This window comes from Pithys albifrons, chromosome 10 (genome assembly GCF_047495875.1).
Source record: "Pithys albifrons albifrons isolate INPA30051 chromosome 10, PitAlb_v1, whole genome shotgun sequence".
Lineage (NCBI taxonomy): Eukaryota > Metazoa > Chordata > Aves > Passeriformes > Thamnophilidae > Pithys > Pithys albifrons.
In genome coordinates this window covers 2,764,193-2,775,139 of record NC_092467.1, presented here as the reverse complement: position 1 = coordinate 2,775,139, position 10,947 = coordinate 2,764,193, and the positions used below count along the sequence as shown (strand labels likewise).

General features: G+C 51.7%; 1 protein-coding gene across 1 annotated transcript in view; it reads right to left on the bottom strand.

Annotated features, from left to right (window-relative positions):
- Window positions 1-5,173: 5,173 nt before the first annotated feature.
- Window positions 5,174-10,947, bottom strand: part of HMCN1 (hemicentin 1) — a 197,608-nt gene continuing 191,834 nt past the window's right edge. The window contains exons 104-107 of the mRNA XM_071564920.1: window positions 10,571-10,921; window positions 8,430-8,549; window positions 7,981-8,107; window positions 5,174-6,394 (exon numbers count right to left, since the gene is read on the bottom strand). Coding sequence (XP_071421021.1) covers window positions 6,028-6,394; window positions 7,981-8,107; window positions 8,430-8,549; window positions 10,571-10,921 — 965 coding nt within the window. The 3' untranslated portion in view covers window positions 5,174-6,027. The remainder of the gene's footprint in view (window positions 6,395-7,980; window positions 8,108-8,429; window positions 8,550-10,570; window positions 10,922-10,947) is intronic.

Here is a 10,947-nt window from a genome sequence, read left to right as displayed (position 1 = left end):
ACACATCTGTCCATTCCAGCAGCCCTCCCCATCCCCACCCACACATCTGTCCATCCCAGCAGCCTCCCCATCCACACATCTGTCCATCCCAGCAGCCCTCCCCATCCACACATCTGTCCATCCCAGCAGCCCTGCCCACCCACACATCTGTACAGCCCAGCAGCCCGGCAGAGATGACTGGAAATGTGCCACGTGGCTCCTTGGCATGTCCCTGCTGGGGCAGTCCCTGCTGGGGCAGTCCCCTGTTCCTGCCCACATGTGCCTGTGGGGCAGTCCTTGGATTACAGCCCCATAACCCAATCCGGGGAATTCAGTACTTGCACCGTGCCAAGTTTGTATTGGCACAGCCTCTGATTGGAGCTGCCAGAGCTAGAAATGCCTCTAAAGTCAGAGGGGAGCAGAGCTTGGGCTTGGCCCTGGGAGCAGAGTCCTGCCGGTCCCTCCACGCCGACGGCAGTGCTGATGGTGCCGTTACTCACCACTCTCCTGTCTGGGTCTTGCTTGGCAAGGGCACTTTGACCAGCCAAGCACTGCTGCTCTGGCCTTTTCTGAACATTCTTCTCCCCTGTGTGCCCTGTAACCCACAGTGCTGTGCAGCTGGCATGGATTCATTACCCTGCCCATTCCTGCTTTGGAATTCAGCTGAGGGTGAAGGAAAACCAAACCTCAGCAGATCTCCACTCTCAAGGATCCCTACAGAAGCTGTGCTGGGATATTCCTTTCCTGCCTCTGGCACCTGCCACATATCTTACTTGCCCAACCTGTAGGTGTGAGATAAAGACAGCTGGTGGTGTTTTGGGGTTGGCATTAGGACATCATTCACCCTTCAACAGGTGGTGGGTGTGTCTTTTCTATCCTCTCTGGCCTTGGTTTCATCCCTGAACTCCTTTTCTGACTTTATTCCTCTCCTAGAACTTAGATTTGGAAGGAATTGCACAGCAGTTTTTGCCAAGTGCTGTATTTTGGCATGCAGTTTCTTTCAGGCTTCATTAAGGAAGGATTGGTCATGAAAGGAAAAGCAAGTCTGGTTGTGCTCTGGCAAAGGATTGGCTGGAGCAGGATGTTTTCCTGGAATACAGGTGTGGGCTGAGTGCTTTCAGGCAGTGCTGGTTCCTAAGATGTGCCCGCCTGGGGTGAGCTCCAGGAGACTCGTGTGCCCAGCTGCTGGAATGCCCCCAGCTGTCACACTGACACCAGCAGGATGTATAAATTAACCTCCAGAGGGAATAGAAACACTTTTGCCTCTTTCCCGGGATGTGTTTGACCTTGGTGGTGCAGTGAAGGGAATGCCACCTTTGTGCTCGGCCTCCCAGGGCTGTGCTTCAGGGATAGGGGCAGGAGAAAAACCCCACCCCAATTTTCACCTGCATTTCCTTTGGTATAGAATGTTATATGGGTTTGTTCCTGACAGGAGGGCATTTGCAAATTGTCTGGTGACAAAGGCCATATCAGCCTTGCATGGGATTGCAGTGGACCGTGAATGGTGCAAATACTGTTGCAGACAAGTGATAAAGTGACTGTGCAGCCCTCAGACACTGGAAATTGCATCCAAGGTTTGGTCAGCCTTATCTAAAGTAGCAATAACACAGTAGCATATTTGTGTATTTCTGAAATTTAAAATTTGGATTTCTGGGCACATAAACACATACTAACCTGCTTCTTTCCTCTAGACCAGAAAAACTAGTAATAAACACTACCCTTTTCCCAGCCTGTTTGCAACAGGGTCAAGGAGCCTGTGGAGGTAGAGTTGCTCTGACATTTAACATGTTTGCAATTCTTCTGGTAAAGCAGAAGAGAAATTTGTAACAAAGCTGAAGCTGTCCAAGAAAGAGAAGGCCACAGCCCAAGTTCATTACTCAGCATTTCACTTCAACCAGTCCCTGAGTGAAACCCCCCAACGTCCCACAAATCCACATCTCGCTGGTCCCTCAGTCCTGTGGCACCATCTCGGTGTAACCAACAGCTTCCACAGGGACAGGCAGCCCCTGCTTGAGCTGGGCCCCTGCAGGCATGGCATGAGAGGGCACACAGAGGGAAGGGTGCATGTGCCAGTGCTTACCCATCTGGTGACTGACCCTAAAAGTAGTAATAGATTTGCCTTTAAAGGCTGCCAACCCTGTTACTGAGTGGGGGGTTTCCTTCTCACAAAACAGAACAGAAATTCTCTTCTGTCTGGGAGAGGAGTTCAACTCCCTTAAGGACATTGATTTCAGTGTGATTCTCATCCTTGAAAAGACATAATTGCCTGTACTTATTACAGCTTACTCTTATTTCACCTCCCCTCATGTCTTTGTCATGGAATTTATCTTCTTTGATCTGCTTTTATTTTTGAAATCAAGCTTCCAAAAAGCAAACCTGTTTTGTTTGAAGTCTGACACTCATATAAATTTGAATAAAGAGCAAAATGATCTTAAGTCATCCTTGTTCTGCAGGACTATCTCACTTGGTGCAACAGCAAGGGAATAAAAAGCAGGGTTAGGGGAAAACTGGTGGATCCTTCACTAGAGATAGGTAAGAATATTCAAGAATACAGACAAAATTCTACTGGGGAGCAACTGGTCCCTGTGGCTAAAAATGTACTTCAGTGCTGGTGATAATATCTCTCCCTACACCTGCGTGCCAGGCAGAGGGCAAACAGCTGGGCATGGTGCCTTCTGCATTCTCCTCTGGCACTAAAGGCAAGAGGTTTACAAATGGGAAGGAATTTTTTTCAAAGATAAAACTCCCAGTCTCAAAGGTGATAGGAACCTTTATTTTGATTATTTTCATTGCATTGACATTATCCTTTTATGCAAACTTAACTGTAAAACACTTTTGAGATACTGCATAGAAAATACACACAGGAAAAAACACATATATACATGTCCATAAAAATAGAATACATCTTGGCAAAATGACTTGTGTACAGTGTATTGACATTATTGAACCAAACTTACATCACCTTGGGAGAAAAATGTTCCATGTGCACACAAACCCAGCACACTGGCTGAGTTGGGAGTACTGCCATGGACACAGGCTTGGGTTAAATGAGTGGCTATACCAGAATGGCAGAGTAAAAACAAGTTATAAAATACCTGCTGGATAAAGTAGAAGTAGCCAGGTTGTTTCTTCTTCCAAAATATAGTGGCATCTCTCCACTTGCATGGAAACCAAAGGCACAAGTTCAGATTCTCCTGTAGATTTGTTAGCTGAAAACAAACTTTAGTATCATTTGTTTCAGGTTTGCAACCCCTGGGCATGGTGGCATTAGGTGGTTTTGAGCATACAACATAGTACAGCACAGCCCTAATTCTATTGGGTGTTTGAGAAGGAAAACATATAATAGACACAAAAAGGTAAAACCCTTTGCAACCTTTAAACTATGCAGAGCACTTGGAAAGATGGGTTTCTTCTGGTCAGGCTTTCCTTCAGTTGCTTTTAGTGGAGGCTGCTCCTTCCTTAGTGCTCTGAGCACATGGATTCCTCTGCTGGTTTGCAGAACATGCTGTGGAAAATGACTACTCCAGTGTAATAAATAAAGCAAATGGGAACAGGTCCTCAAAGGCACGGATCTTCCTCTTCAATAGGAACAATGGGACTGGAGAGGCAGCCTCGGGGAAGGAGGGCAAAAGCAAAGGGCACAGCACCACTTTCAAATGATCTGGTTCGACTGGCAGCACAGAGCCAGTCTGGCAGGGGCAGCACCCTGGGGGTCAGTAGGGGTGGGCTGGCAGGGGCAGCACCCTGGGGGTCAGTAGGGGTGGGCTGGCAGGGGCAGCACCCAGGGGGTCAGTAGGGATGGGCTGGCAGGGACAGAACCTTGGGGGTCAGTAGGGGTGGGCTGGCAGGGACAGCACCCAGGATGGGTCAGTAGGGGTGGGCTGGCAGAGGCAGCTCCCCAGGATGGGTCAGTAGGGATGGGCTGGCAGGGACAGAACCCTGGGGGGTCAGTAGGGATGGGCTGGCAGGGACAGCACCCAGGGGGTCAGTAGGGGTGGGCTGGCAGGGACAGCACCCAGGATGGGTCAGTAGGGGTGGGCTGGCAGGGACAGCACCCAGGATGGGTCAGTAGGGGTGGGCTGGCAGGGACAGTACCCAGGGGGTCAGTAGGGGTGGGCTGGCAGAGGCAGCTCCCCAGGATGGGTCAGTAGGGGTGGGCTGGCAGAGGCAGCACCCTGGGGGTCAGTAGGGATGGGCTGGCAGGGACAGCACCCAGGGGGTCAGTAGGGATGGGCTGACAGGGACAGAACCCTGGGGGGTCAGTAGGGGTGGGCTGGCAGAGGCATCTCCCCAGGATGGGTCAGTAAGGGTGGGCTGGCAGGGACAGCAACCAGGGGGTCAGTAGGGGTGGGCTGGCAGGGACAGCACCCAGGGGGTCAGTAGGGGTGGGCTGGCAGGGGCAGCACCCAGGGGGTCAGTAGGGGATGGGCTTGCAGGGACAGAACCCTGGGGGGTCAGTAGGGATGGGCTGGCAGGGACAGAACCCTGGGGGGTCAGTAGGGGTGGGCTGGCAGAGGCATCTCCCCAGGATGGGTCAGTAGGGGTGGGCTGGCAGAGGCAGCTCCCCAGGATGGGTCAGTAGGGGTGGGCTGGCAGGGGCAGCACCCTGGGGGTCAGTAGGGGTGGGCTGACAGAGACAGAACCTTGGGGGGTCAGTAGGGGTGGGCTGGCAGGGGCAGCACCCAGGATGGGTCAGTAGGGGTGGGCTGGCAGGGGCAGCACCCTGGGGGTCAGTAGGGATGGGCTGGCAGGGGCAGCACCCTGGGGGTCAGTAGGGGTGGGCTGGCAGGGACAGCACCCAGGATGGGTCAGTAGGGATGGGCTGGCAGAGACAGAACCTTGGGGGGTCAGTAGGGATGGGCTGGCAGGGACAGCACCCAGGGGGTCAGTAAGGGTGGGCTGGCAGGGGCAGCACCCAGGGGGTCAGTAGGGATGGGCTGGCAGGGACAGTACCCAGGGGGTCAGTAGGGGTGGGCTGGCAGGGGCAGCACCCAGGGCGTCAGTAGGGGTGGGCTGGCAGGGACAGCACCCAGGGGGTCAGTAGGGGTGGACTGGCAGGGGCAGCACCCAGGGGGTCAGTAGGGGTGGGCTGGCAGGGACAGCACCCAGGGGGTCAGTAGGGGTGGGCTGGCAGGGGCAGCACCCTGGGGGTCAGTAGGGATGGGCTGGCAGGGACAGCACCCAGGGGGTCAGTAGGGATGGGCTGGCAGGGACAGTACCCAGGGGGTCAGTAGGGGTGGGCTGGCAGGGACAGCACCCAGGGGGTCAGTAGGGGTGGGCTGGCAGGGGCAGCACCCAGGGGGTCAGTAGGGGTGGGCTGGCAGGGGCAGCTCCCCAGGGTGGGTCAGTAGGGGATGGGCTGGCAGGGACAGAACCCTGGGGGGTCAGTAGGGATGGGCTGGCAGGGACAGAACCTTGGGGGGTCAGTAGGGGTGGGCTGGAAGAGGCAGCTCCCCAGGGTGGGTCAGTAGGGATGGGCTGGCAGGGACAGAACCCTGGGGGGTCAGTAGGGATGGGCTGGCAGGGACAGAACCCTGGGGGGTCAGTAAGGGTGGGCTGGCAGAGGCAGCACCCTGGAGGTCAGTAGGGGTGGGCTGGCAGAGACAGAACCTTGGGGGTTCAGTAGGGGTGGGCTGGCAGAGGCAGCTCCCCAGGATGGGTCAGTAGGGGTGGGCTGGCAGGGACAGAACCCTGGGGGGTCAGTAGGGGTGGGCTGGCAGGGACAGCACCCAGGGGGGTCAGTAGGGATGGGCTGGCAGGGACAGTACCCAGGGTGGGTCAGTAGGGGTGGGCTGGCAGGGACAGCACCCAGGGGGTCAGTAAGGGTGGGCTGGCAGAGACAGAACCTTGGGGGTTCAGTAGGGGTGGGCTGGCAGATGCAGCACCCCAGGATGGGTCAGTAGGGGTGGGCTGGCAGGGACAGCACCCAGGGGGTCAGTAGGGGTGGGCTGGCAGGGGCAGCACCCAGGGGGTCAGTAGGGGTGGGCTGGCAGGGGCAGCACCCTGGGGGTCAGTAGGGGTGGGCTGGCAGGGGCAGCACCCAGGGGGTCAGTAGGGGTGGGCTGCCACGGCGATGTAGACGATGAAGGTGGTGCGGTACTCGACGCTGCCGTCGGCGCCATAGGACAGAGCCCGCACGCCCATGCGGTAGGTGCGCGGCTCGCGCAGTGCCCTCGTGGTGAACACCACCCCCTTGAGCTGCTCGTCCCGCAGGGCAAAGGGCACGGCAGGGTCCTCCTCGGCCATGGAGAAGGTGGTCCGGGGGTGCAGCACCCGGTCGTGCGTGTAGGCCACCAGGCGGATGAGGTCCTGCCCCGCGGCGATGCCAAAGGGCAGCGACAGCAGCTTGTACTCCAGCGCGTACGTGCTCAGGTCACACTCCAGGTCATTGGCTGGGCAGTTCTTGAGACAGAACCTGAGGAGAAGCAGAAGACTTGAGCTCAGGGAGAAGGCACAATATTCTCAGGCTTAGAGGAGAAACTCTGCCCCTCTTTACGCTGCTGCAGATCAACACTTCACTCGGAAGAGCTCATCCATTCCCCAGCCATTGTTCCTTTAAAGCTACAGCCCAGTTTAGTGCCATTTCCCCTCAGCAGGATCATCTCAGAAACATGTGGGCTACAATGTCTGCCATTGAAGTCTAGGGGATATGTTTTAGTGACCGTGCTCCTAAACTATTAGAGTAGGTGGGTTGGTTTAAAATGTCCTGGGCAGTTCCATTTGAGGTGTGTGTCTATTAGATCTTAAAATAAAGAATTTGGAATGAAACACAGGGTAAATCTTATTTCTATTAATCAAAACTTAAAACAGAAGAACTTTGTCAGTGCTGTTAGTCAGTGGTAACAGAGGCCAAAGAACATGACTCATGTCAGCTTAAATGTCCCTGCAGTTGAGTTTGATCCCAAAAGATGATTTCTGACTGTGAAACAAACTATTTCTTCGAGTATGTTAAAAGATTAAAAGAAATTAATGTGTTTTTTTTTCTTTTCCATAACAGGGAAACAACAAAACTTACCAGGATCTGTAATGGTATTTGCATGACCAAAATATATTCGAAGCTTTGAAGCCAGTGGCAAGTCAGGCCATTAGAGAGATTTAGATTGGATGTTAGGAAGGAATTCTTGGTTGTGAGGGTAGGCAGGCCCTGTGTGGTAGTCTGGGCTTTAGTCTTAACTAGGCCTCCAATTAGCAGGCTCAGAGAATCTACTTAGATTAGAGACAGGTGTCACCTGACTTAAGTAACCAAAGAAATATTTCATACCAGATGATGCAAACCTGAGATCTGAGTAGAGAAGCAGGAGGTGTTCACTCAGTTCCACCATGGCTAAGGCAGAGGCAGGACGTGCTACAGCTGTTCTGCTGGGCTGGGCCCTGCTCTTGCTGCCACTACTTGCATTTTGTTTGAATTCAGGGAAGGAGAAATATTTTGTTGTTACACTTTCTTGCTGGGTGTCTTTTAGGGTGCTTATAGATCTAGAGTGATAGAATCTCTTTTCGATGGGGAGTGGGAAGTTATTTCTTGTTATTTCTGACTTGTGTAAGTGTGTGTTATATTGTAGTTTAATTTTTCTTTTTTCTGTATAAATATATATAGTCAGTTTAAGCATAAACGTAGTTTGATATTTTTTTTCCTTTCTCCTTTTCTCGGTTGGGGGAGAGAGAGGCTCTAACATTCTGTGTTGGGCAGTTGGCATTTTGCCAGCTCAACCCAAGACACCCTGGCACAGGGAGCCCAGAGAAGCTGTGGCTGCCCCATCCCTGGAAGTGTCCAAGGCCAGGTTGGACAGGGCTCGGAGCAACCTGGGCTGGTGGGAGGTGCCCCTGCCCATGGCAGGGGGTGGGACCATATGGCTTTAAGGTCCCTTCCCACCCAAACCATCCCATGGTTATATGATTCTGTGATCTCCAATGTCAGTGCTGCAGCGTGAGCTTTACTGGTGTCAGTCAAACTTCTTGTACAAGCACAGCTCTGAGCTTGGCAGGGGTGAAAATAAAACGTACCCAGAAAGAGGCTCTCGCTGGTAGTTGGGTGGGCAAGGTGTGTCTATGCACTGGTAGCTTCCTCTCATGTTGAAACACATCTGATTTGATCCACAATTAATGTTCTCTTCGAGACACTCATCAATGTCTGGATGAAAAAACACGCAAGGGATCAGTTGCTGGTAGAAGAATTACAGGGTGAAAACCCAAGTGGGTAAAGACTGAGCAGAGCAGACTCTGGAGACTGGAGGTCAGTGTGTAACGTGAGGTCTCAGGGGGAACTTCAGAGAATTGGAAGTTGCAGTTTATGAAACACTCAAGCGTGGAATATAAAACTTCTGAAACTTGAAGTTCTGAATGCTGCCCCCACATCAGCAGCTCAGGGAGATGGCTGAGCCCTGCCTGGGGCTGCTCTGCACCCTGGTGCTGTGCAGCTCCCTCTGCACAGGCCCAGGGCTGGCTCTGCTTACCTTGGCAGGTTTTGCCGTTGGGCAGGAGGCGATACCCTGAGGGACAGGCACACTGGTAGCTGCCAGGGCTGTTCCTGCACTCGTGCTGGCACGTGTCTCTGCCCTCACACTCATCGATGTCTGCAGAGAGAAGCACAAACACATCAGCACCAGCAGCCTGGCATGACTCGAAGGAATTTTCCCTCTTTCTGTACAAGAGTATGGACAGAGCTGGTGGAAGTTGTGTGGATCTTGTTTTCTGATGGGGCTGAACATGATGGGGCTGAACAACTCAGACTAGAGTGTCCCCTCACCTTACCTGTGCCATCCCTGGTAACTCAGTAGTAATTAAAAGACAGCTTTGAGGGGATGCTCCCCTCTTGGGACAGCAGCTGGAACACAGAGCCCAGTCCTGAGCCACCTCTGGGAGAAAGTGGGGTATGTGCCACCTGTGTGCTCTGACAGGGTCATACAAACACAGTTGTGCCCCCAAAGGAAGCAGGGCCAACAATTTGACAATAAACAACATACTAGGGGAGTGCCCAGATCAGTTATCTCTGCAGAGGAAGCCTTGGCAGCAGGGAAGTCATTGTTATAGTCAATCTCTCCTCAGGGAAAGATGTTTCACTTCCACACTCACCTGCCCTATGCCATGGGGGTGAATTCAGCTCTGGAAAGACTACCAATAAATGCTCTTAAATTATTATTTTTTTTATTTTATTTTCAATCTCCCTCAAATACAGAAGTATCAGTCCACCTTATGCAAAGTTTTCAAAGCAGACTAGTGTGATTCAGAACAGATAATTTAAAACTGTAATGGCTTTTGAAACATCTGTCTAATTCAGGGCAGCACTAAAGTTAATCTCATGCAAGAGTTCAGACTTGCATGATTAAAGCAGTGGCAGGAAGGTCTTGGCTTTCCCTCCCTCCGATTTACAGGGATGGCATTTGATCAAAATGCAAATAGAGAAGAGAAGCAGATGTGACTTAGAAACCTCTGGTGTGTTGTTATCACATTCTGATGGAAAGAACTATAACAAAAGCATCATTTGGGTGTATTTTTCACATCAAACAGTCATTTTTAAACCTAGATGATTGTTACATGAAACAAAAGTACAAGAACATTAACCAATTCCAACTGGAAGCTGGGGTGAAGATCAGATATTTGAGCTTCACCCTGTCCTCAGTGGGAGCTGCATCCCTGGGCCTGTCCATGAAACTGCTGTAGCCACAACAAACCACTGGCATGTCTTTATAACTTACAGACAAGGTTTGATGTCTCCTAGCCTTCAATTACTGATAAGCAGTCTGTTGCTGTGTTCCCCCATTACACCTCCCTGGATGATCCCAGCAGTAATTCCAGTTTCTAAAACCTCTCTGCAGATCATTATTTACCCTGGAAGGATGTTGTGCCTACTGGGAAGTATCATTTCTTTAAGATACTCAAAATATGAGTTAAGTGGGCAAAGTCTGGCTTTAGAGAAGTGCATTTCCAAAAAGTAACTCATTCTAGATATATCCCCCCAAAAACCAGGGGCAGAGCTTCCCAGCTTCCATAACTGCCCTGTCTCCTCCTAAGGGAAGAAGAGCCTGTGCTGTCACTGTCACAACTCCTGACAAACCTATTTGTTCACTTACCATCAGTCTCCCCACACTCACTGAATTATATTGTAACCCCTTTTATTATATAAAATAACAATCTAAAAGCTTCTGTGCCTGTTGCCCATGTGACAGTGCTGGCACTGCCCCCAGTGTGCTCAACTCTAAAATCTTTCTCCAAACCCTTTCTGACCAGATTATTGCTGCCATCAGTGGGAATCTGCCAGAAGCAACATGACTAGACTGGGGCTGCTGCTGATTTTTGGAGTGTGAGAAGATTCACCGAGTTTCCCTGACCAGGAGAGACAGAACAACAGAGGGAAATATTTGGCAAACACACAATAAGCAGCACAATTAAAACACAGGTTACAAGGAGGTTTGAAAACATTTGTGCTACAATGTGAGTGAAGACAGGAGAGACAAGAACATGCAGAACCCTCTGAATACTGACCAGGGTAATAGAAAAAAACCCACAGCACCACAAACCCTCAGGCCCTGCTATACATCAAAGCTAAGAATAAAGCCCAAAACAAGAGAGTTGCACAGACAGGACTGACATTTACCTACACATCTGTCATTCCTTTCCTCATAGCCTTCAGGACAAGTTTCTCTAAGGTTCCTTCTAGTCCTGGAGAGAGGTACTCTGCTGTTCCTATACTCTGAGAAGGAGCTGTAGAGATTTGAGGAGTGCCTGTAATACTGCTGCTGTTGATGGTTGTCTCTCCCAAGGGAGAACTGAGCATAGTTAGAGCTACTGGAATAGGCCCCACGACTTGGCAGCCTCTCCAAGCCGGCGCAAGATTTGCCATCACCCAACAACTGCTGCCCGGGTGCACAGAGACACGTGAAGCTGCCGGGGGTGTTGGTGCAGTGAAGGGCACAGGGCTTAGGCACTTGTTCACATTCATTAATGTCTGCCCATGGGACATGATCCAGAGCC